This window comes from Gobio gobio (genome assembly GCF_949357685.1).
Source record: "Gobio gobio genome assembly, chromosome: 25".
Taxonomy (NCBI): domain Eukaryota; kingdom Metazoa; phylum Chordata; class Actinopteri; order Cypriniformes; family Gobionidae; genus Gobio; species Gobio gobio.
The window spans coordinates 26,213,858-26,240,990 of record NC_137121.1 but is presented as its reverse complement, the minus strand read 5'-3'; the positions used below and the strand labels follow the sequence as shown (position 1 = coordinate 26,240,990).

The 27,133-nt window shown below is 38.6% G+C and overlaps 1 protein-coding gene across 2 annotated transcripts; it reads right to left on the bottom strand.

Annotated features, from left to right (window-relative positions):
• Positions 1-239: 239 nt before the first annotated feature.
• Positions 240-26,584, bottom strand: pkp3a (plakophilin 3a). Of its 2 annotated transcripts, none has more exons than XM_079810400.1 (13): positions 24,437-24,840; positions 20,782-20,888; positions 16,642-17,480; positions 14,541-14,664; positions 14,255-14,459; positions 9,563-9,737; positions 8,478-8,595; positions 8,214-8,378; positions 7,940-8,122; positions 5,568-5,721; positions 5,283-5,478; positions 5,105-5,192; positions 240-2,084 (listed from the first exon to the last, which is right to left on the bottom strand). In XM_079810400.1, exons 1-13 carry the CDS (start codon positions 24,663-24,665, stop codon positions 2,040-2,042), a joined length of 2,628 nt encoding a protein of 875 aa, XP_079666526.1. In that variant the 5' UTR covers positions 24,666-24,840; the 3' UTR covers positions 240-2,039. The 2 variants fall into 2 exon arrangements, with proteins under 2 accessions (XP_079666526.1, XP_079666527.1); XM_079810401.1 differs by lacking the exon at positions 24,437-24,840 and adding an exon at positions 26,475-26,584 and having other exon boundaries at positions 694-2,084.
• Positions 26,585-27,133: the final 549 nt, after the last annotated feature.

Below are 27,133 nucleotides of genomic sequence, written 5' to 3'. Positions count from 1 at the left end.
TATTTTCATCAAACTCAGCACGCCCATGTAAGAGCTCATTTTGTGGTCGCGTGAAAACGGACACAGCGACTGGCCACTTGGTGGCGCTATAACAGGAAAAAAACATGATAATGGCTATAACCACCCAACCGTTAGTCCGATTGACTTGAACATTGGCATGCAGTGTTTTTGTCCAGGGTGCAATGTCTGTCTATGAGGGCATTGGCATATCTCAAAAAACATGTCCGCCATCAACCAATGAAATTTGAGCTTTTATTAGACAAGGTTAACAGAGGCCGATCGGAACGAAACTCTGCAGGCGACATCGGCACAACGCCCTGAATGAACCTGAGAAGTTTCGAGCCAACGCTTCGAAAAACATAGGTCGATAGCCAAACAATAATGCCTAAATGTCAAAATTTTGATAGGGAGTGGCCCATGGGTCATTTTTATGCTCCCATACATATAAGTGTCTATAACTTCTAAACGAAATGAGATATTTAGGCCTACACCAAATTTGACACACATGTATGGGCACACTCTGGTGGAGATCGGGCAAGAGGTGGTGCTATAACTGTCAAAAAACCTTTAAAAAACAAATTTTTCCTCAGTAAATTGCCTGTATTGGCTCTAAATTGTCTTTTCCATCTATGAACTAAGTGGTTACATTCTTGCTAAATAAAATAAGTAAAATGTTTACACAAACGCTTGAACCCTGATTATTGCTGCTTGCAGCTATATTTATTTTTATTTCCCATTCATTTCTATGGCAGTCATTTTTGACTGTGTAATACAAGTTATACCATTCCATTGAAATAAAACAAATAATAATAATAAATACTTTTTGATCAAAACCCAAGAGCACCAGAGGATTAAGAGATTCTAATACAGAATTTCATCAAAATTAGGTTTACAAAAAAACCCCCACAAACTCACTTTATTTCCTTTTTATTGTGTTTTTACATCAACATAGATCTATGACACTCGCGCACATGCATTTAACAAGGAAATTTATGCTGAATTATAAAATATACTAGACATTCAATCAACAAAAGCTTTGGAAAGAGAACCTTCCTTGCATTCTTAAAGGTCAGAAAGTCCAAGACCTCTGCAGGATCAACTCTTGATCCAATAAAAGCAAGTTTCAGATATTTAAAGATTGCAAATCACTCACAACAGTCTATTTGACTGCACTGCATATGCACCAGATTAAATAGAAATTGAAAATATAGCAACCCAAACCAAACATTCAATATTTGGCAACCATAATAAAAAAGTTTATACAAAAAAAAAATAACACTACATGTGAGTAAAGTTGCTTACTGTCAAACATAATGCACATATTGCACCACATACAACTGCGAAAAATAAGAACATTTGTGAGTGAACAGAAATGATTTATTTGGCATATTTTAGAGATCTTTTTGAAAACTAATCTCTGATCCCTGCGGCATCAGCCATTACTCAATCTGTTTAAATGCAACATTTCCATTCAAACATTCAGATGTGTCCTCATATAGTTATTTTTAAACTTTCTATAATTTGTACAGGAAATAATGATACACAATTTCTGTACACACAAAAGCACCAAAAAAAGAAGAAAACCCACTAGAATTGAATTAGCCTAGTAAGAAATGAGCAACTCTATTATGACAAACAAGCTGATTAACAATATTTATGTGTATTATAAAACATATGACAGTCTTTTCATATAATCTATAATCTTACAATTCCAATTTTCCAATACATATATTTTTCTAGAAAAATGTAATGCAACTATTTTAAAAAGAGTGATTCAATTCCAGGATATAATTATTATATCATGGATAGTCTGTGGACCTATAATAAAAATAAAAATACAGGCAACAGCCAGTAAAAAAAAAGACAAATATTGCAATAAATCCCTGAGGATTTTTTTTGGGGGGGAAAAAGGCTAAATGTGTGTGTAATCCACATTTTCATGTTTCAAAATACAGTGTTGCAGGTGTTCCGGCAGTATTTTGTATTTTCTTTATCCATTGTCCTTATTAAATATCTTCCTATTTCACAATGGGGTTGGTTCAGACGAAAAGAATCTCTGAAAAGTCTTCTTTCTGGTATCCTTTCTGTAAAACACAAGCAGAAAACACCACAGGAGTGAGGGACGCTCTGAATCTTAACAGGCACATAGTTGTACCAGGGAGCAACTCTGGCTACCATCCCAGAATTGAAGTTTGAAGAAAGAACATGTTTCGGGTTTTTTTTTTTTTTCGCAGCCGTGGCGTTCTATGGTGTGTTTGGACATGCTCACAAGGAAATCACCTGAAATCCACATCGCAGGGTGTGTCTGAACATCTACCTCCCATATCTACCGAGTGTGTTTGTGTGTTTTGGAAAAAAAACAACTCCAATATGACTGTATAAATAAGCGGGCTGTTTTGTTTTTGATTATTCAGTACGATATGTGTTCGTTGCGTTTGTTTGAAAAGCAACAGACATACATTCACAGTGTCTTCAAATAACTGGGAAATGACTAGAGGGCAGGGCGGAATGACAGTAACTGTGACTACTAGATCGTAACGCACAAAACACAAACAGAAACAGACACATTCTGAGGGTGGGTCTTTCTAAGCTGACTGAAAACAACGAAAGAACGTTTTTTACATTTAAATTTTTCTGGATTCAGTTTTTTTTCCCTTCGTTTGAAATTTTTGGACTCCATTTAAATGATTAAATTACATTTTTAGTCATCAAAAAGCATGTGTAATTAATTGAAATCATGAAACTTCTACAATGACAAAGTTGAACAAAAATTACATTTTTGGGCCCTATGAAATACGTGTTATTCTTTTTTTCCCCTCAAATTCAGTTTTATTTTTTACTAAATTCAGTTTTTTTTCTGTTTTAAGTTTTCTGGACTCCATTTTAATGGTTTGATTAAATTTTAATAATCAAAAAGTACGTCTTATTAATTGAATTCATACAAACAACAAAACTTTTTTTCTTTTTTTTCTTCTATGAATTTCCCTCCCCAGAAATTTCTGTTAGAGAGTGAATTTCTGGCAATCAAATTAAGGCATAAACATTTTAAATTTATCTTTTAATCATATGAAATTAAAAGTTTTTCTGTCAAACAAAGTGCTGTACAACAGAGCTTTGCTGTTCAAATTAAAACAAGGAAGAATTGTGATTATTCCTTAGAAAAAATTAGTTTTAATAATAATTTATTATTATTAGTGTTAGTATTATTGCTACATTAAGACGTAGGTAAATTATACTGTACAACAGTAATATATTTCTGTCACAATTTCTTCAAGTTAAACAGATTTTGACAAGTTGCCATGAAGACCTTTGAGTTTGTGTGTTTATGATATGATGATAGTTTTACGGTAGAAATCGGCAAAGTGCTCATGAAGTGACTCTCAGAGCAGCTCTGGAGATGAAGTTCATGGGTTCATACTCCGGGCGTGGAGAGGTCCCTTATAATCTGTCCCCAGCTCCAGGGACATTCCGGTTCTGAGATAAGGCCACTTCCTGTCCAGTTTTGACTATCTCTGGAGCCAAGCCGTGTTGGACCTCCATACTCCGGGCATGGGGAGGTACCTGTTGGACCCCCACACACCTGGAGTATGGAGCCCCAACTCGGCTTGGCTTTGGAGTTATGCCCGGTCAAAGTTCCACGAGCTTGACTCCAGAGCCAAGCCCACTCAGGTCGACCTCCAGGGTGGCGGCCGAATCTGAGTGTGGCTGGGGAGGGTGAGCCTTACCCAGCTTGGCTGAGAGCGGCAGAGGGGGTGGAGGTCAGACGCAGTTTGGATTTTTGGAGTAATTTTCACATCCTCCATAGGCTCTGAAATTTGAACGGCTATAACTCTGTGACCAAGCCGCCTAGAGGCCACCATGAGGGGGCGACCCGCTCCATGTCTAATGTGTTGATTTTTAAACAAAATTGTCCAAGCACTACTAAAGTATTGAAAAAAAATACTTTTACAATGTATTAAGTAAATGTGAGTAGTGCTTGCCTTATAAAAGTCGCCTCCATGATGCTAAGGTGTTATGGGGTGGTTGCAAAAGTTTTGCCCTGTGGTTGCTAGGTTATTTCTGACTGTCCCATGTAAAAAAGAGTCCACCACCAAGTCTCTATTACATTCTGGTCTGTAGATATGTAGTCAAGTTGCTCTTTCAGTGTAAATATATGGGATTTTCAAAAATCGTAGAAAAAGTGCATGACTTGACAAACCACATAATTTGAGGTCATTCATGAAGTACTGTGTGGGAACAGTTATGCACTAAAGTTTAATATTTAGTGTTTAACTTGAACATACAACGGTGATCTTGGACTTTATACTGACAACTACTGGTGTGGATGAATCATGCAAACAAATTTTTTTTTTCACAATACCATTTTAGAAATACTAAATTGCAACAGTGCCCACCTATTTTTTAGTGGCGCTGGTTCCAGAAGTATTTTTTGAAAATCAGACAAAAAGACACAAGACTGTGTATTTAACGGCTTTAGTGAGGGAAAGAACTACAATCCCACGAAGCATTGCAACCAGCATAATCGAATTAAAAACAATGGATAAATATAAAATACACAATTTTGAAAATTGATTATATGAATAAAACCTATATATTTTAAGTTTATTGCAAAATATGCATACATATGCAAACATTTAAGTATTTTGAGAGTGTAGGGAGATCGACTCGCGGCGGAGCTAAAGATGATGCTTTTTTCGACTCTCTGATAGGTGTAATTTTCTGTTCAGCATCATGGGTAATGTAGTTTTCCACTAGGAATTCCACTGCTAAACACCATTATTTTAAAAAAATACGCTGAAACCATGAATTAACAACCTCGTAGCTCACAGTAGGGCTGCCTTTAAAGGTTTATAAGTTATCGCTCAACATCAATTTCCTTATGGAGAATATGAATGGAGTTTTTACTTCAGGAACCAACCATTACACTCTATTTACAGGTGTATTTCTTGCATAAGACTAAAAACGTCTGATAATAGAGAAGTGATTTGTATTCAGCTGGTTGTGTGAGCTCAAAATGTCAAGCACCATGAGGGGACGACCCGCTCCATGTAGAATATGTGTGTCTCATGTGTGAGTGTATAATTTATATGATCATAGCACTTACGCTTTTGTAGTCTTTGTGTAGTTTCTTGTACTGGAACATGTTGGTTAGCACTGTCGCCGCTGCTTTGGCAGCTTTCAGTTTGGCAGGACTGGGTAAAAATATTGAAATTGCAACATTAGTATGGAAGTAACATCATTTTGAGATGTATGTTGTATAGTTGGATGACTTTTAGCTTTACCTGCTGTCATGGATGGTCTTGATGCCCACCAGTTTGGGCAGGCCTTCGAAGAAGGAGATGTCCCGTGCAGCCACCATGCTGCTGGTCACCAGATTGTTGAGGGCTCCACAGATGTTCACCACCACGTCAACTGACGGATCCTTCTGGTTGCCGTCGGACGGCAGTTTGAGGAGCAGGGGATTTACCACCTTAGTAGCTGCAGTGAAAGAAATTGAGCAATGAGCTTCTCTAACGCTACAGAGGTGCGACTGACTCCGGTTTTGAGGCTAGAGAGGGAAGCCTCACCCATGTCGTTCTTGTCCTTGGCATGACGAGTGAGGTTTCTGAGGAAGCCGGTCAGAGAACGGAGCTCTTGATTGCTGTCGGTCCTCAAGAGATCCAGAATGACAGGCAACATCCTAATCTGCTCTAACGCCACACGACTCAAGATGGATGCCCACTGAGATATAAAAAAGAAAAAGAGAAGTTTAATCGTTGAAATGAATTTGTCATAGATGGTTGCTAGACCGTTTCTAATGTGTAAGTACTAGTTAGGCTAGCTAGCTAGGCTGTTCTGGGTTTTCTGAGCGGTTGTTGTAGTGTTGATAGGGTTTTTAGAGAGGTTGCTAGTAGGGGTTGCAATTGCACCGTGGTTAATCTGACAAGGCATCTATAACAGTTTGTTGAAGACAAAAAAAATCAACGTTCATGGCAGACTGCTAACCTATGTTTCTGTCGATGGATACGCTCTGCATGCACTTCGCGTGAGAGTAGCCGTCCTATCAACTGTTAGTATGTAAATCTGTAGCTGACATCACAGTTCCTCACGTGTTGGTGTGTCGCAGTTTAGCATGGCAAGTGAAGGAGGCGAGCTACTGCCTGCATCACATCTCCTGTCTGGGAACAATCTGGCTTCCGAATACATTACAGCGATGGTAAAAAAAAAAAAGTGGACAAAACAGTCACTCTTTGTATTCGATGGGAGTGCTGTATGCTCTAATATGACCAGTCATTTACACCGTCATCACCGTGATGTTGAAAGCGCGAAACAGAACAATTTGACTTCTGTGCTAAAACAGACACTCAATGCTAATTCGTACAGGCACAAAACAATGACGAAAGTTCTGGGCAGGAATCAACAATAAGGACTGCATGATGGACTGGGGCAAAGACTATAGATTTAGAAAGACGGTTCACTCCTGTGACTTATGAATGGGAGAAACTGCAACACGCAATGTGATGGAATACGTCCCGTCTTCTAAAGTAAAAGAGCCAATCACTGATTGGTGAAGTCATTGCGCAGCTGGTTCCCATAGAAACCTGAGACTCGCGCTTAGGACTGCACATGCGCATTGGCTGGTCTGTCCTGAAAAATAAGCTTTTTTAATGATATTTGAGCATAAGAAACAACATTTATGGGACAGTTCATGTCAGATTTTATTGCTAATCAGAAATATGTTACTTCATTGTGAGTTCGGCAAGCAGTTTTTGACATTTCAGGATTCCCCCATTCAAATAGATAGGACTTGGTCTTGGATGACCGAAATAGCTGGTAGTCGAGTGAGCAGACTTTCCTTGAAAAGGACTTTGCCTGGGGTCAGCGTGAAAGACACAGTTGACGGACCTGTCACTGTCCCGATCGGGCCAGTGCTGCATCGTCACAAAAGTTGATAATTTCTGCGTGTTTTTAACCCTTGCAAATTTAAACGTTCAAGCGCAAGAAGGCGCAAAAATGTGCACATTCATCCGAAGCGTGCACACGTCTCACAACAACACATGAATACTAAATTGAGTTCGCTTTTAAGTCTTCTTGTGCTTGAACGGACAAATTCACACAAAATCATGTCAACATGCCCGTTTTTTAAATGAAACATAGTAGGTTATCGGCCGGTTCCACAGACAAAGCTTAGTCCCAGACTAAAAAAATCTAAAATGCTTGTTTGAGCTGTTTTAACTGAAAGCAACTTGCACTGAGATATCTTAAAAAAAGATGTCAATGCCATGGTTTTGTCTCAAGATGTGAATGTTTTTTTTCTAGGGTACATTTATAAAAGCTACTTAAATGTCCTAAATTGAACTAATCTTGGCTTAATCCAAGCCTTGTCTGTAAAACCGGTCTTATGTCTTAAGTGAACTTAAACGGCCGAGAGAGCCAATGCATGTGTAACAGTATCGGTGTACTGGATCTTAAAGTGACAGTAGCCTAATATTCCTGCTGTCTGTGTTTTTAATGTTAATCAAACAACAAAAGACTAGGAAATCACTCACTGCTCTAGAATGAATAGTTTTTTTTCTACTTTAAGAAGAGTTCATCTCTATTTAATTAATACAGTAAAGATTATATGAAGTGTTATTTTACATTTGAATACTTTATTAAATGTATGTACCTGCAAACTACTGTTAGATACATGGAAAGCACTGTTTATTTTATTTGTATATTTGCTCTATTGTATTTATGTGTGCTATTCCTTGTAGTTTGATTATTTGTTCTTATTTTTATTTGACAGTAGTCCTTTTTTCCCCCTGAACATAGCACATGCCGAACCGTACTAAAACTGTGAGCCTAAAACTGTGATACAAACCGAACCGGGAGTAATTGTAACCGTTACACCCCTAGTTGCTAGGCTCAGATGTTTTGGGTAGGTGCTAAGGCTAAGTTTCTAATGTAAATGTTTTACCCTCTTATCTCCGGCAGTGATGTTCTGCAGGGCTCCGGCCGCGGCCTCTCGTGTGGTGGAGTTGATGTCACAGCGCTGCAGCACCTGATTGTACAACTCCACTATCTTAGGGTGCCAGAGCCACTCGATGTCTTTGGGCTCCCGCGACACTTCTTTAAATGTGGTGAGGTCCTGGTTTTGTCTCTGGAAGTAAAAATGAAACATGAGATTAAGCTATTATTTGAGAATGAAATTAGTATATTGAAATACGAATTTGAAAGCAGCTTCTCCTTACGTCTTTGGCCTTCTTGCTATTAGGGGTGAAGCAGCCGATAGCTTCTCCTTTTGAAGAGCCCTCAGCTCGGCTTGGACCATCCAATCGTAACTGTGCCGAGGGGGGAATCTCACTGTACAGCTGAAAGGACAGATTCCTCAATACACACACCGCGTTCTCCACACCCTGAAATAGGAACACACACATGAATGGCCATATAAACACTCAATTTGCAAGCAGAGTCAACAGCAGAGGCAGAAAGTAAAGGGTGTGTTACACAAGTACCTTCTCCTCCACTTTAGTGTCCGGCAAGCATTTGTAAATATAGCCAACCAAAGCATCTATAAGGCCCTTGGTCCCTCTCATCTGTTGTCTGGTCTTCTCGTTCACTGAGCTCAAGTTCCTGTACAAGGGAGCAGAAGCTTATTTTAAAGGCCGGATCTCCAAGATGAAAACAAGATGTTACATATTCTCACTCCATTCCCACGGCTCTCGGCCCCACCCTGCTTGCCACATATATATTTCATTTTTTAAATACATTTATTTGCAATCACCATTATTCTCAGTGGTGAGTCTCATTACGTTGTCTCAACTGAAGTAGATTTTCAAAAATACAAACAAATTATTTGATTAACTGTCATGAAAATGCAAAATAAATAGTCCTAAAAATAACAGTGGTTAAAATAGGCTTTTTTTCTTCAAATAACAGTCCTAAAAATCAGCTTTATTTTCTATAATTTAAAAAAAAACTAAAAAAACATTAACACTTTATTTTAAGGTGACGTGGTTACACGTTACTACATGTCCTTGCTATTGTAATAACAGTAAATTATGCATAATTAGCTAACCGTAACTATATAGTACATGCTAAAAATTAAATACATTTTCTAAAATATAGTTCTAAAATATAATTTCTTTTAAAAAATATTTTTTTTTCTTTTTAAAAATAAAGTCCTACTGTAAAAATAAGCTTAATTTTCTATAATTTTCACAATATAATAGAATTTATTTTATATTTATTCTAAAAATAACAGTCCTAAATACAGGCTTAATTTTCAATAATTAAAAAAAAAAAACAGTCCAAAAAATAGGCTTAATTTTCTATAATTTTCTAAATAAAAGTCTTTTTTTATTAATAATGTTCTAAAATACTAGTCCTAAAATAATTTCCTAAAATATAATTTCATTTTGGGTTGAGTTTTGGATTGAAACATGACTCTTAAGTGTTTTTGTTCTCAGGTTTCCTAGCAGTGATGTGCCTAGGGGGGATTTGCATGTTTAATAAAGTTCCTATAGGAACAGGAAGAAGTAAAGGGGAAGTCAAAAAAGTGTGTCTGTGTCTGTGTGTGTGTGTGTGTGTGTGTGTGTACCTGAGACAGCCAGTGGTGTTGAAGAAGATGTCGGACTCAGAGGCGCTCAGCTCAATGATTTCCTTTTCCCCAGAGCCAGAGAGGGGAATCAGAATCTTTTCCGTCAATTCGGGAAGAGTGTCTCGTGCCAACCTTTCTTTCAGGTTATCCTTAGAAGACAGATTCCACAGGATGCCTACAGGGAGTGAGAGCAGGAGGGAGACAGATAAAGAGAATGAGGAAAAGAGCATGGGAAAGTGGCATGGGAAATAGATAAGTATTTGATAAGGAAACAAACAAAGGGGAAAAAACGGGGAAAGGCATCAGAAACCAGCCCCCATGTTTAGTAGTGGTGTTTTCATAGATGCATGTGTATTGACGATCCTGCATATCCAGACATGCTCAGAGCCGTAAGCACTGACATAAACCTGACTCAGAAACTTTCGCTACAGGAGTCCGCTCATTCCACTGCACATGTTGAGACAACGTTGAGCAATAATTAATGCAGCTTGATGCAATACTGTGAGATCGGTCAACGCCCTACGGAGCGCATGCGGATACATATACACACACATCTAGACTTTAAAACCTGTTCGTACATCAAGTCATTTAATGACGTAAAAGGATGGTGAACCTTATGAATGAAAAAGTCTTTAAGTGAAAGATGAATGCTTAAAAAGGAGTTTTATCTATATTTCCCACAATTTTTAGACATACTATAAAACTACAAAGAGCAAAATCATCTGTATCTTTGGCAATCTTAGTATTAATTGCATTGAAAATCCAAAATGGCGGAAAGATGTTGATTATAAATATACTTGTACTACTAATTATCAATTAAACAGTTACAGAGTCGTGCAATTTATTCTAATTAGAATATTGAGTTGTTAGCTTAGCAACATGCTAATATCAAACTTCACTGGAATCAACAGTGAATCTATAATCTGTGGCACACAAGTTGCTTCTTACGTAGAGCGTTCCAAATCAGTCAATAATGAGGTTCATTATTATCATGCAGCCTTAAGATGTGGCCAGATTTACAGTTGTTTTGTTCATTTTCTTGGGTGAAATCCAGATCAAAAATGAATTTTCCTTCTATTCTCCTCTACTTCTTCCCTGCCCTAGTGTATGATGCTCTGTGCAATGTCCAAAACTTAGTACTTCACACACTTTCTGTGTTTCGCTGCCTCCTCATGACGGATCGCTTCCTGTACTCCTCAGTTGTAAGTCGCTTTGGATAAAAGCGTCTGCTAAATGCATAAATGTAAATGTAACTTTACCCTTAAACTTACCCATACCACCACCCCTGTCCCTAAACTTACCCATACCACCACCCCTGTCCCTAAACTTACCCATACCACCACACCTGTCCCTAAACTTACCCATACCACCACCCCTGTCCCTAAACTTACCCATACCACCACCCCTGTCCCTAAACTTACCCATACCACCACACCTGTCCCTAAACTTACCCATACCACCACACCTGTCCCTAAACTTACCCATACCACCACCCCTGTCCCTAAACTTACCCATACCACCACCCCTGTCCCTAAACTTACCCATACCACCACACCTGTCCCTAAACTTACCCTTAAACTTACCATACCACCACACCTGTCCCTAAACTTACCCTTAAACTTACCATACCACCACACCTGTCCCTAAACTTACCCATACCACCACACCTGTCCCTAAACTTACCCATACCACCACACCTGTCCCTAAACTTACCCTTAAACTTACCATACCACCACACCTGTCCCTAAACTTACCCATACCACCACGCCTGTCCCTAAACTTACCCATACCACCACACCTGTCCCTAAACTTACCCATACCACCACCCCTGTCCCTAAACTTACCCATACCACCACACCTGTCCCTAAACTTACCCATACCACCACCCCTGTCCCTAAACTTACCCATACCACCACCCCTGTCCCTAAACTTACCCATACCACCACACCTGTCCCTAAACTTACCCATACCACCACACCTGTCCCTAAACTTACCCATACCACCACACCTGTCCATAAACTTACCCTTAAACTTACCATACCACCACACCTGTCCCTAAACTTACCCTTAAACTTACCATACCACCACACCAGTCCCTATACTTACCCATACCACCACCCCTGTCCCTAAACTTACCCATACCACCACACCTGTCCCTAAACTTACCCATACCACCACACCTGTCCCTAAACTTACCCATACCACCACCCCTGTCCCTAAACTTACCCATACCACCACCCCTGTCCCTAAACTTACCCATACCACCACCCCTGTCCCTAAACTTACCCATACCACCACACCTGTCCCTAAACTTACCCTTAAACTTACCATACCACCACACCTGTCCCTAAACTTACCCTTAAACTTACCATACCACCACACCTGTCCCTAAACTTACCCATACCACCACCCCTGTCCCTAAACTTACCCATACCACCACACCTGTCCCTAAACTTACCCATACCACCACACCTGTCCCTAAACTTACCCATACCACCACACCTGTCCCTAAACTTACCCTTAAACTTACCATACCACCACACCTGTCCCTAAACTTACCCATACCACCACACCTGTCCCTAAACTTACCCATACCACCACACCTGTCCCTAAACTTACCCATACCACCACCCCTGTCCCTAAACTTACCCATACCACCACACCTGTCCCTAAACTTACCCTTAAACTTACCATACCACCACACCTGTCCATAAACTTACCCTTAACTTACCCTTAAACTTACCATACCACCACACCTGTCCCTAAACTTACCCATACCACCACCCCTGTCCCTAAACTTACCCATACCACCACACCTGTCCCTAAACTTACCCATACCACCACACCTGTCCCTAAACTTACCCATACCACCACACCTGTCCCTAAACTTACCCTTAAACTTACCATACCACCACACCTGTCCATAAACTTACCCATACCACCACACCTGTCCCTAAACTTACCCATACCACCACCCCTGTCCCTAAACTTACCCATACCACCACACCTGTCCCTAAACTTACCCATACCACCACACCTGTCCCTAAACTTACCCTTAAACTTACCATACCACCACACCTGTCCCTAAACTTACCCATACCAGCACAACTGTCCCTAACTTTACCCTTAAACTTACCCATACCACCACACCAGTCCCTAACTTTACCCTTAAACTTACCCATACCATCACACCTGTCCCTTAACTTACACATACCAGCACACCCATCCCTAACTTTACCATTAAACTTACCCATACCACCACACCCGTCCCTAACATTACCTTAAACTTACCCAAACCATCACACCTGTCCCTAAACTTACCCATACCAGCACACCCATCCCTAACTTTACCCTTTAACTTACCCATACCACCACACCCGTCCCTAACGTTACCTTAAACTTACCCATACCACCACACCTGTCCCTAACTTTACCCTTAAACTTACCCATACCACCACACCCGTCCCTAACGTTACCTTAAACTTACCCATACCACCACACCTGTCCCTAACTTTACCCTTAAACTTACCCATATCACCACACCTGTCCCTAACTTTACCCTTAAACTTACACATACCAGCACACCTGTCCCTAACTTTACCCTTAAACTTACCCATACCACCACACCTGTCCCTAACTTTACCCTTAAACTTACACATACCAGCACACCTGTCCCTAACTTTACCCTTAAACTTACCCATATCACCACACCTGTCCCTAACTTTACCCTTAAACTTACACATACCACCACACCTGTCCCTAACTTTACCCTTAAACTTACACATACCACCACACCTGTCCCTAACTTTACCCTTAAACTTACACATACCAGCACACCTGTCCCTAACTTTACCCTTAAACTTACCCATACCACCACACCTGTCCCTAAACTTACCCATATCCCACCTCAATATCAGCAAAAGTTTTTTACAAACAACATGAACACAATAAATACATTGTACTTATTATTTGATGTAAGTACATAGAAGGCCATCTAATATAAACTGGGACCATAAGTATTAATAAACAGCCAATATCCTAGTAATATGCATGTTAATACACAACTAGTTAATAGCGAGAATTTAACCAAAAGGCTGATAGACTGAGATCAATCCACGTGATCAACTTGAACCCATTGAGAAATCCGCATGGTGAAATCTTTTGTCCTTAAGCCAAATTCCTGATCTCTTGGATTCTTATTGAAATGACTGGATTTTGGCCACAAAACTTGTCGAACAACGGTAAATGTGACCGCACCTTTAGGCTTCTTGTGTGAAAGCTTTGTTATGCAGCCCAAGAAATCAAATTCACTTTAAAAGGTGCAGGTGAAAATTTTTGCGTCATAGGCCCTGTTTACACCCGGTATTAAGGTCGATCGGATCTCAAGTGGACGGCTAAATGAGGTCTAAAAAGTTCTGAGCCTGTCCACTTTCGACCATTTCCAGAGTTAATCGAAAACACATTTGACTGGATTGCTTTCGTAGTGTAAACGCTCATGTGGTCGAATGCATTGGAACAGCCACTGACTTAACCTACTGACTTAACGTGAAGCGTGCTAGCCAGACGGGATTTAACTTTTTGTCAGCTGGAGACCCAAGTTTGGTTTGAAGACGAAAAACGTACCAAACTCAATGTTCTCTCACCGTTCCTGATTTAAATTCTAAACTAGAGAAACATGACTGAAATGCCCACCTGTGATGTTCTTGCGGAGTTCATCGTCTGGTTCTTTTAGGGCCTCGATGAGCTTGGGGATCCCGCCGGCTTCAATAAGGGCCACTTTGTTCTCCATGTCCTCATAGATGAGGTTCCTGGTGGCACCGGTGGCGTAGCGTTGCACCTCCTGATTTTCACAGTTGAACAGCTGCACCAGGCGAGGAATTCCCTTCAGCTGGTTCACCTGAAAGACACACAGACGTTCAACTCAAATCGAAAACACACTTTTACACATTTCAGCTTCAGATGAAAAGCAATTGCATACCTGTTTCTTTGCTTCCTTGTTATGGTAACACTCATGTTGAATGTAGGCAGCTCCCAACATCTGAAGTTCATAATCGGACTGATTAAGATAGTTAATGGCAGTAGGCATGTCCAAGCTGTTGAGTCTATACAAAAAAAAAGAACATTTATTTAGTAAAGTTGTCCTGTAAAGATGGTGATATTGCTTGGTTTTTTTTCAAGGACTTTCAAAATCCCCCTGACATGGAAGGTTTGGCTAACGTTCTGCCAAGGTTCTCTCAAAGTTATGAACAAACCTTCCAGTAATGTTAATAGAATGTTTGTTCAAAGTTATCTGGTTTTTATACATCGTTCATATTTTCAATGTTTTCATTGGAAACATTCAAACGTTCTCATAATTTTTGAATAATGATAAAATGAAATGTTCCATTAATGTTCGCATAACCAAGAAATGTTTTCATTTAAAAAAACTTCATGGGACTTCTTAGAACATATTTTTGTTAGCTAGCTAGCAGTTAGCACTTTAGCAATAAGCTCTGGAACTTATGTAGGAAATTTCTGGTCAACACTCTTCTCAATGTTTCCAAATATTGTTAAAGTAAACACTATTCAATTCGATTCGAGCCTATAGAGTGGAGCTTGACGAAAAAGGCTGTTCCGTTGTCAAGTAATTGACAAACTAGCTTATCTTAGCTTCTTAACTAGTACCACTTCCATTTTAAGAGTCAGCATTATTTGAAAATAAATTCTGCCTAACAGACATTCCTCCATGTGTGTTTGTGTGTGCTGGTGCATGTCGCCGGAGTGCTAGGAAGTGTTTTTTTTTCCCAGGGTGTGTGAAGTGTGAGGTGGCTGGACTGGTTTGGGTGTGCCTGCACAACAGACTCGCTCTTCACTTTTTACCGACATAAAGGCGGGGCTCGGCAACATCAAACACACATACACACATACTGTTAGCGCAACAAGGACAGATAAGCTAAGTGTGGGTGTATTGACAGCCTATTAAAGCAAAGTATGAATCATTTCTTGCTTCAAAGGTCAGCTGCACTCACTGTGGATAATCACAGTTAGCCATACTTGCACACCATGCTAAGTATTTTAACGAGAATGGCTAACAGGCTAATTTGCAAACAGTAATATGCAGTGTTTGTGTGGCTCAAATAGCTATGGTACATAATTCAGGGAATTTTTGACCGACAATAATAAGGAAGTGTTTGGTAAGACATGTAATTTGTGGTTAGACATGTTATTTGTGCATTTTAAGCAATTAGGCCTACTTCTAAGTGGGTTTACGCTAATGGTGCTAGCATACTGCTTTTGCTTACATTTTTAGAATACTTTAATAATTTAAGCAAGATGATTTCCTAATGTTTTGATATCAGACATCCTAGGTTAGACTTTTTTTGAATAACCCAGTAAATTAAATACTTGAGTTTTTAATTCGATTAGGTTCTCGCAATCATTAACTTTATGGACGCAAACCAAAAGATAAGATTGTCCATAATGAAGTCGGGTGTTAGCATGAAAACTTTATGAGCCTTATGTAAAACCTGGGTGGGAAACAATAAAACCATTCAACATTATTCTACCTTCAATTCGGCAAGTTTTGGCGGAGCTCAGCAACTGTAAAAAACGAAACTCTGCTTTGCTTTGTGCCTAACAACAACCCTTAAATTCGGCGTGAAAAACAAATTCACCTTATCCATTTTCTAAATGCATGTTATTGATCTTATTGTGAATGATTTATCCATAGATATATATGTTTCGATTTTTAAATACTGCAATTTTGAAACAAAATGACGTAACATGAATCGATGGTGAATCGACAGACTTCTTTCTGGTGACGTATACCAGACTTCTCCAATCATTTAGTCCGCCTATCTCCACCTCTTTCTTTCGATTGACTGCAAGCTTGCATTCAAACCTGCCTCCATCCAATCAACAACTGAAGGATGGAAGTCTCACTCTACATAAGCCATTTTACTCAGATGTTCGTCGCAATATGGAAGAAAAAATGCTATTTGCTTCTCATCGCAACTTCAATAATTTCTTCCTTGCCTTGCCTTGCCTTGTTTGGGACGTGTTTTGCTCTATTTTCACACACCTACGGTACGTGTTCTTACCCGTTTAGATTGCTCATGCTGCCAGTGAAATCCATGCCGTCAAACACATCCTGCCCTCTCCCGACACTATGCATACTCCTTACGGAGCCGGCACGCGACAGCCTTCCCTGCTGCACCAGCCCCAGGTTGCCTTGAGAGCTGCTGAATCCTCCAGCACTTCCGTACATGCCAGATGATGCGACACTGGACGTGCGAACCATTTGCCGATTGTTGATTCGGCTGATGGTGCGGTGGGCGGGGCCTTTGAAGGACTGCCGGCTAACGTAGACTTCCTGATCCACGCCGCCTCCACCGGCCGAGGCGAGCGTTCCGCTGAGGGAGCGTTTCATGGCCGGTAGCGTCATGGAACTGACCTGCTGCTGTCCGCTTTCAAGTCCGTTCACTCTCGAGGTGGAATACATGGCCGATCGTGGGAAGGTTTTGGCAGTGTAGCCATTGCTCATGTTTTGCATGGAAGCCTGTTGAACATAAGTAGCATCCCGTTCTGAAACTAGGCTGCCGCCGTCGCTGTCATCCTGTCCGACCCAAGAAGAAACAGCCTGGCGTGGCACGGATGCCACACGCATGGAATGCATTGACACTGTCTCCGGGTCGGCCCCCATTCGGCTGAAGGAACGAGTCATTGGGCCGACCTGCTGCAGTTGAGCTTGGCCACCGGCAACTTTGTATCCGCCACCATGGTAACCGCCGACCACGGCCTCTTCCTGATAATAAGCCCCGCCTCCGCCACCACCACCACCTCCTCCTGCTGCTGTGTAACTCATTTTGGTTCTTGGGGCGAAATCAATGGCGGAGCGGGATGAGTAACCACTAGTAGAGTACTGGGATGGACGCTGGGCCTAGTAGAAACAAGAAAATGTTGAAAATTGAATATCTATAACGATATCAACTATAGCAATCGATTGATTAATGCTATCGAATTACATATGTTGATTTATTAATCAATACAATTGAAATTAAAGGGTTGGTTCACCTCATGTCATTCCAAACCCGTAAGACTTTCATTCATCTTCGGAACACAAATGAAGATCTTTTTAATGAAATCTGAGAAATTCTGTCCTTCCATTGACAGTCTGCTCTACGCAACCACTTTCAAGCCCCAGAAAGGTATTAAAAACATCATTAAAGTAATCCATGTGACTCCAGTGGTTTAACCTCAATTTTATTAAGTGACGCAAGTGCTTTGTTTGCACAAAAAACAATTTACCACTTTATTTACAAAATACGCTGTAAATAAAGGCCTGACAGGGATTAGATTAAGCCAGGATTAGATATTAGTTAAATTCGGACATTTAAGGGTGTGTTCACACTTTTAGGCCCCGTACACATAGAGACGCGTTTAGCTGTATACGTAAACATTTTGTATCACCCCACATCTTGCGCATGCTCCAACTCTTCTTCTCCGTTATTAGTGTATCTCTGTGCCAGAATTACAGTGCCACATATTGGTCTGGCATGTATAATACATCATTTTGAGTCGGTTTCAGTGATTTCGTCTGGCCTTAGTTCGTTGGTTTGTTTGATCCGGACCAGCCCTGGTTCGCTTAGCGTTCACATTGGCATTTTAACTCTGAACCTAAAGATATCGAACCTAAAGTCATAGGGGTACTTTCACAAAATGATTGGTCTCAACTCTCTACGCACAACATGGCAACATAATCGCCATTGGCTAGTACATTTTTTAGTTTACTCGCCAGACTGATATACTGTTTTATTTATATTAGTAATGTCAAATCGATTAATCACGATTAATCGCATCCACAGTAAAAGTTGGTGTTAACATAATATATGTGTGTGTATTGTGTATCAATATTATGTGTATATAAATACACACACATATATATTTAAGAAATGTTTTTTATATTTATATATAAAATATTTATATATAATATAAATTATATAAATATATATACAGTATATAAATGCAAATATTTCTTAAATATATACATTAATGTGTGTGTATTTATATATACATAATTATACAGTACACACACACATACTGGTGGTGGTGCTTAAGATATTGCTGGTCATTGAGTGTTTCTGTAAGAAAAATATAATAGTAATAGATCATATTAATTATTAATAAGATAATACTACTACTACTAATTCTACTATTAATAACAATATACAACACACTAAAGACTGATGAGCTGCTGGGTTCATGAATATTAATCACGTTGTCAGCGTTGCTCTGATTTGCTGAAATCAAAACAGTGAAGGTAATAGATTAGCACCAGCCAATTAGATTGCCGTTTGCGCATTAGTCCCACCCACCACCGCATATCTTCTGCTTCTTATTAAAAGCTGAATCATTCCAAATTAACTCCATTGTTTTGACAGGAAAACACAACAAAGAATATTGTTTACATGTAGCGTGACGATTCTGCGTGGTATGTAAGACTCTCTCTCGTGTGTGTGTGTGTGTGTGAGAGTTCACGGTACGTCAGATACAGGTATGCTACGCATCCATTGAGCTGAACTGAAATAGACAGATCACTAGACGGAGAGCAAAACTGTTTCTCTGAGTGTTCAGCGAGTGACAATATATCTATGCTAAACTTATTCTTAGCCTCTTAGACACGCACTGGCGAGTAAAATTTAAGCATTTATTAGCCAATGACTAATGATAGATATTGTTTAGTCGCAAATGCGAGTGTTTTACTCGCATTGTAGAGGGTTGGGTCTACTTTTTTTTGTATATTTAAAAAAATTACAAAACATCTAAAACAATGCTGTGTGCTGGGCTAAATGTGCTCGTCATATGTGCGTAGCCTACATATGATGGTATTTTGACTTATAAAATATATAGAGCTTATAAAATGTGTAAAGTAGTCAAAACCGCGGCAGGAATCCACACACACAAACGAAGATCTGCTGCCAGGTACGCGGTTATGATGCCTGTACCGAACTGTGCATCTTGTGACATCATGTCCCATTTTTGGTTTGTTCACATGTCTTTGGTCTGTGTTGTGTTAATATATAATTTGAACCGAACCAGGGGTCGTTTGGAAGTGGAACTAGACCCATCTTTTCAGGAGTCCCAGTCCGTTTGTTTGGTTTGCAGCAGGGTTCAGATGGCAGCGTTCACACTTATTCAAATGAACCTGCACTAACAGAGCAAGTTCGTTTTAATCAAACCAAACATGCCAAGTGTGAACACCCTACGTAGATTTTATAAATGTGCCTTAGAAAAAACATTACTGGTGTGCATCTTGAGACAAAACAATGGCAGTGGCATATTTCAAGATATATGTCAGTGCAAGTTGCTTTTAGTTACAACAGCTCAAACATGCATTTTATGCAAATTATGTTTTTTGTGCAAACAAAGAACTCACGTTGCTTCATAAAACTGAGGTTAAACCACTGGAGTCACGTGGATTACTTTAATGAAGTGTTTACTACCTTTCTGGGGCTTGAAAGGGGTAGTTGCATATCTGTCAATGGAGGGACAGATTTCATTAAAAATAACTTCATTTGTTTTCCGAAGTTGAGCGGGTTTAGAACGACATGAGGTTGAGTAATTAATGACAGAATTTTCATTTTTGGGTGAACTATCCCTTTAGCCACATTGATATATTTTTGGAGAAAGGCCCCCAAATTAATAAAATGCTGATATATGATAAGTGCAAAAACATTAGGGTGATAATTTAAGTTTGAATTATTGATGGTTGACCCTTCCCTTACACCTTAACCCATCCTTAAACCGAACCATACCACCTAACCTTACCCTTATCCCACCTCAATAGCAGCAAAAGTGTTTTGCAATACAACATGAACACAATAAGTACATTGTAACAAACACAGTACATAGTATATAAAGTGTGATCCATACATTTAATGCATTTTTAATACATTAAATCGACAGCCCAAATTTAAACATAGTATTACTCAATAGGAAAATAACTGAAAGTGACACTTAGAGATTTGTAAGCTTGTGACTTTTCATATAGGGTTGTTGAGTAGAGCTGTCCTGTGAAATATCACGCCTAACTAACACAATCTCTATTACTCATTTCAAGATACACGTCCATACAGTCACATTCTAAAAAGATTTATTTACCTTAGCTCAATAAGCGATATGTCTTTCAAACAAGCAAACCACGATAAAATATTTGTGTTTGTAAGTTGAAAGAATCTTACCATCATTGGTCTGCCGGCAGAATAAGCATAGGATTTGGAGCTGAAATTTGGGGTGAAATTCTGACTCATTGTTGAATATTTTGTCATGGTTGGATAATCCCCAGATTCTAAGGGAAGAAAAATACAGAGAATGAATAGAAATGTTCATCTGAATGGGAATTTGTGACAGTGAAAAATACCATGGACTAGTTATCCTCCCAGTGAACTTTCTCAAAGTGTTATCACATTCTACAAGTTTCTGAACACAAGCATCACACCTAACAGCTCAGCTACAGCGTATTTTAACTTTTTCTTAACTTGGCATTAAATTACCCTTCAGTTGGTGTGGACTGACACTGACAATAACCAGCTAAAATTAAACCACAGATCCTCATTCTAATAATATGGCATTTGATTAGCAATACTTGCACTTCTAATCTCTAAATGTTTTGCCATTTGTTTTCATTTAGTAAAAACAAAAAAAACCAAATATAATCATTGGTGAGGAAGATAGCCAGCTGGATTCAACTAATAGAATGCTTTTATTTCACAAAACTATCCACGCATCTATGAACAAAGCTATTGTAAGCATTGGGTATTGTAAACATGCATGGATATTCTTTAATACACATAATCAAATAACTTTGTTGTTTTGTTTCACATTAGTCATCTTTGTACACAAGTTTGGCAACAAACATGCCTGTTTTTCCAACAAACAAACAAGTTTTGATTCACTTTAGTCTTGTTTACGAAAGCTTTGTATCCACGTTTTTAATGTAAACATGCCTGTTTTTCCTTTGATAGAACAATTAATCAAACAAATGATTCATTTTGTTTCACTTTCGTCATGTTTACGATAGCTTTTTAAGCAAGTTTTTATGTAAACATGCATGTTTTTCCTTTGATGGAACAATTAATCAAACAAATGCATTTTGATTAATTTTAGTCTTGTTTACGATAGCTTTGTATCCAAGTGTTTTACGTAAACATGCATGTTTTTCCTTTGATAGAACAATTAATCAAACAAATGCATTTTGATTTATTTTAGTCTTGTTTACGATAGCTTTGTATCCAAGTTTTTTACGTAAACATGCATGTTTTTCCTTTGATAGAACAATTAATCAAACAAATGCATTTTGATTTATTTTAGTCTTGTTTACGATAGCTTTGTATCCAAGTTTTTTATGTAAACATACATGTTTTTCCTTTGATGGAACAATAAATCAAACAAATGCGTTTTGATTCACTTTAGTCTTGTTTACGATAGCTTTGTAAGCAAGTTTTTCCTTTGACGGAACAATAAATCAAACAAATGCGTTTTGATTCACTTTAGTCTTGTTTACGATAGCTTTGTAAGCAAGTTTTTACGTAAACATGCATGTTTTTCCTTTGATAGAACAATTAATCAAACAAATACATTTTGATTTACTTTAGTCTTGTTTACGATAGCTTTTAAGCAAGTTTTTACGTAAACATGCATGTTTTTCCTTTGATGGAACAATTAATCAAACAAACAAGTTTTGATTCACTTTAGACTTGTTTACGAAAGCTTTGTATCCACGTTTTTAATGTAAACATGCCTGTTTTTCCTTTGATAGAACAATTAATCAAACAAATGCATTTTGATTTACTTTAGTCTTGTTTACGATAGCTTTGTAAGCAAGTTTTTACGTAAACATGCATGTTTTTCCTTTGATGGAACAATTAATCAAACAAACACGTTTTGATTCACTTTCGTCTTGTTTACGAAAGTTTTTGCACGCAAGTTTTTTTATGTAAACATGCATGTTTTTCCTTTGATGGAACAATTAATCAAACAAATGCGTTTTGATTCACTTTAGTCCTGTTTACAATAGCTTTAGCAAAAAAATAAGAAAAAAAAATACCTTCAAGTCTGTAACTTTACAGCTGAGTCAGTATGCTCAGCATATGCCCTTGATGACACTGCAAGTACAATATGAGGCAAACGTGTAGAGTTACACAAAATACCGCAGTGCAAGTTTACAACAATTTTACAGCGTTTTTTTTGTTCTGGCTCAGCAACAGATGGGGTTGCAACTATGGGCATGCATGTACACGCGTTTGAGGAGGTGAATTAGGGAGTGGTATAAGCATTTGATGAGTGAATAAGTGTAGAGTGAGTTGTAGACAACAGCAGCAGAAAAGACAGAACCGGTCTGATGACTGGGACACTCCCAATGTCCCTACCCAAAAAAAAAAACGCCCTTATCCCTGCCTCGCCCTGCCCTAGTGCATTGCTTAGCTGAACTAAACTCAGATAACTATACTATAGTTATTTTCATCAGAAGTCAAATTTTGTTCAAAATGCAGTTTTGTTTTAGAACAATCCATTTGACCTACATCTCTAAGAAACTGTTGTTTCTCTCAAACTTGTTTGGTATTTCACCAATGTCAGATCTAGTTTTCAAGACGTCCTCCAGGAAGCCTTGGGCCAGTAACAGGAATATGTATGGCTGTTTGAACTTGTCAAAATGCAGGTAACCTCATAAACTAGGGGTCAGGTTAACGTATGCATTAAGCGCCAGCGGTTTCCCTCTGAAAATATCTGCGGCAGGCCTTCATAAAGCCAGGAATCAATTCAACCACAACCACAAATTCTTAAAAGCGTTTGATGGACGGTATACACACAAAAATGCACAATGAAGTTGGGGTGCATTTACAAACGTATTGTACTATAAGTTTCACTTGTGGGCACTGAAGGTTGTGGACTGAAACAAAAAGTTTGGCTTTCTACATTGACAAAGTAAAACTCTGGTTAAGTTTTTCGGCTTTCCGTCACGCCGATTGACATTCAAGCCATTATGATTGACGGCACCAAATTACATTCCTTTTGTGCAATGCTAAGCACTTTTTGTTTAGAGTGGGTAGGGTTTTTTTTTTTCAAAGGAGAGCTTTGAAACTTTCACTCTCACTTAGTCTTGTAACAGGAACTGAGATTACACTTGAACTTTGCTCAACTTGCTCCTGTAAATTATTAACACCAAACCAGAAGTTGCATTGTATTTCAGTCTGTTATGCAAGTGCTAATTATTTGTAAAACCGTAGCTTATCTCTACTCTAATTGATGCAGAAAAAAAATCATGAATTCAAAACGTTTCAACCCTATTTTATTCCCAGTCAGTTTAATCGCCCTGTTCAAGAACAATGGTGAACGCCTTATGTGAACAAACTACCATTTATCACCTGCAATAAAAAGCCTTTCTTTCAAGTGATAATTAATAATAATAACTATATATTACCTGAAACAAAGGTACATTCAGCTTACTTTAGGATTATGTACAATTGCAGTTACTGTATTATATCCAAATAACAGAAATCATGTGACTTGACCACAGTTTTGCTACAGGCAGTTTTGTCTTATAAATAATTAATTGATTTGCATACTTAAGTGTAAACAACACTGTACCTGTGGATTTAATACAAATGCATTTGCTTTTGAAATGTTCAATGATTTCAAGTTCAAACCGGAAAAAAACGCACTTTCCCAAAAGTTGATAAAGATGTAATTCAACTCCACTGTTAACTGAAACAGCATACTGTATAAAAGCAGAGGACAAAGCCTTTTATGTTGTCACATGATGAGCAGATTAATAATTCAAAGGCTGTTGTGTTATTATAGGTGTATTACAATAGATCAAAGCGCACAGGGACACACCTGAGGCTGCGTATTGAGACGAGGAGCCGTTCTGGCGCGGGAGCGTGGACTTCTCCGCCAGTCTCATGGTCACCTGCTGCTGCATGCGCTTAAATCTCGCCTCCTCCTTGGCGTGAAACCCTCCATGCGCGAGCTCGTTTTCGGACGGGACCGCGTAAGTACTACTGACGGTCGAATTGGGCTGCAACGCCGTCATAAAGACGTTCTCCGTGGTCACACTCACACTCATTGCGAAGCGACGCTGGAACCGAGCCGAACCACCAAGACCGAAAAGTTACAGTCCCACCAGAGAGAGTGGACAAAGAGATAAATCCCCGCGATGCAAAACAATAACGCGTCTTCAGTCCGTCAGCGTGTGTTTCTCTGCGCTGATGCTGGAGCTATGAGGCGACGCACTGACGTCTGATCTCCAATCTGCAGCTTTTTCGCAGGTGGGGAGTTAAACTGGGCGGGGTTTAGGTATGAGTCATGGTTACCTGAGCCAGGTAAACTCAACCGTGATGATTTAATTGTTTAAAGACAAATTGAAATATATGTTCAATATTTTTTTACTCCCAAAGTATGATACATTATAGGCCTATATATTTATATACTGTATATATATTTATTATATATATAAAAAAAGTCGGTAAAAATAGGGCACAATGTAGGCTACTGTATAAATATGAAGGAATTTTGCGTATTGGTTTTTTACAGGTGTTTTACCTGTATTTTGAATTATACATTGCATTAGTTTGTGTTTTAAGGTTTAACAGAAATTTCCGTAAAATTATTGGACAATGTCCTGGCAGAAAATTACCAATAGCCTACTTTTCCGTTTTTATTTTTTTTACAGCGTATGCCTATAATATATCATACTTTGGAGAATTTTTTTTATAATTGAACATTTCCATTTTACTAAAAAAATTAAAAATAAAAGAAACACACACACACACGCACGCACGCACATATATATATAAAAAGAAAATGGGCTGTACACCAAATAGCTACTACCATAATATGTAGGCTACTAAATAATTTATGTTAATAGTATATCAAGAATGTTCCCATTTTCCCAATGTTTCCCATTACAGTAACCGAGAATGTTTTTTTTCTTCTCATTACGCTACTTAGAAATAAATTATAGCCTACAAATATGTTTAAATCATGAAAATAATAACTATTTTTGGTTACCTCACTCTTAACAATAAATGTTCCAAACGGGTTGTGGTTCCCAAAGAACCATTCAGAGATCAGTTCTTCAAAAACAATTTTCTCTTTGTGTGAAGAACATTTTAATAATCTTTAAAGAACCTTTTGTGGAATGGAGCGACTCCATAGATGCTTAACCTTTATTTTTAAACATTGTTTACAGTGTAAATATGAACAGTCGCATGAAATAGCCTAATATGAATAATACAGCCTATTGTTTCATTAAATAAATCGTTCTTCTGGCATATTGTCGTCACTCTGAAGAGAACGCGCTCTGACATGCATGTGACGTGTGACTCAGTTTCGACATGTTGTTGTTGTATCGTCGCCTAGCAACGGGAGAAGGCGGAAAACGCGGGAGATCATGATGAATTCGATACTCGAGTCTTCAAGTCTCACCTTCACCTAAAACCTCATGAGGGCTTTTGCTTTCTATGGAACTCAAGCACTAACATAAACTATCTGATGAAAAATAACGATAGGATACTTTTCAACTGAATTTCACCAATGGCATATAAACTGAATTTAGCTTTAAATTGGAAATTAGATTTAGCAAATAAACTCAATATATTTATTTGCGGTTTTATTTAATTTAACACAAAATTCAATTCAAATCTTAAATTAGCCTATGTTTATACTATTTCTTATTGCAGACTGGTCATCACAGGAATTTCCAAATGGAAATGCTTATAAAATAAGCAAAGCAGCATCTTCCTCACAAAAGTTATCAAGCGCATACAGTCACTTACTCTGAGACACTAGTTCACAAAACTGAATCATACTTGTTCATAAGATGACAATATTAAGCTGTTATTGAAAGCTAGTTTGCTTTTATATTTGTACTCACCAATCTTTGAACCCGCCAGTTAGCAGGATTTAGCGAATAGTTCCAGTGCTGAGAAAAAGTTGTTGGGCTGTATTTTAGTGTGCCGTCTCGCAGTTCGCTTTATAAAATCTGACAGCTGTCACAAGATTGCAAGAAGATAGAATCTGCAGTGGGAACGCCCTAATCACAAAAAACAATAGCTACATCTGTGTCTATTCATGATCACTTTTCTGGTTACCAATCCCCTGAATTAAAGGAGGTGTGTGTGTGTGTGTGTGTGTGTGTGTGTGTGTGTGTGTGTGTGTGTGTGTGTGTGTGTGTATGATTAGGTGACAGTGGAGAAAGAGACTATGGGTGAGTCTGCAGATGTAGGTGTGATGCAGACGTCAGGCAATGAGTGAGCAAGGTAAACCAACCTAAATAAATGGAAATCACAGCCCTTTTCTGCTAAATTAGCAAGGCGTTTGTACCTTTAACATACACTGACTTCCACCATAATAACATTGCACTGTAAAATATTGTTGGTTTAAAATGTTGAGTTCATTGAAACTCAAAATTATCTTACCACATCAATTATCGAAGTTGATTTGACAAAAGAAAAAAGTTTTGATAGCAAATCATGAAAAACATTTTTTATAGTGTGGTGGTAAAGAGAAAACCACATGACAAAAGTTCATGAA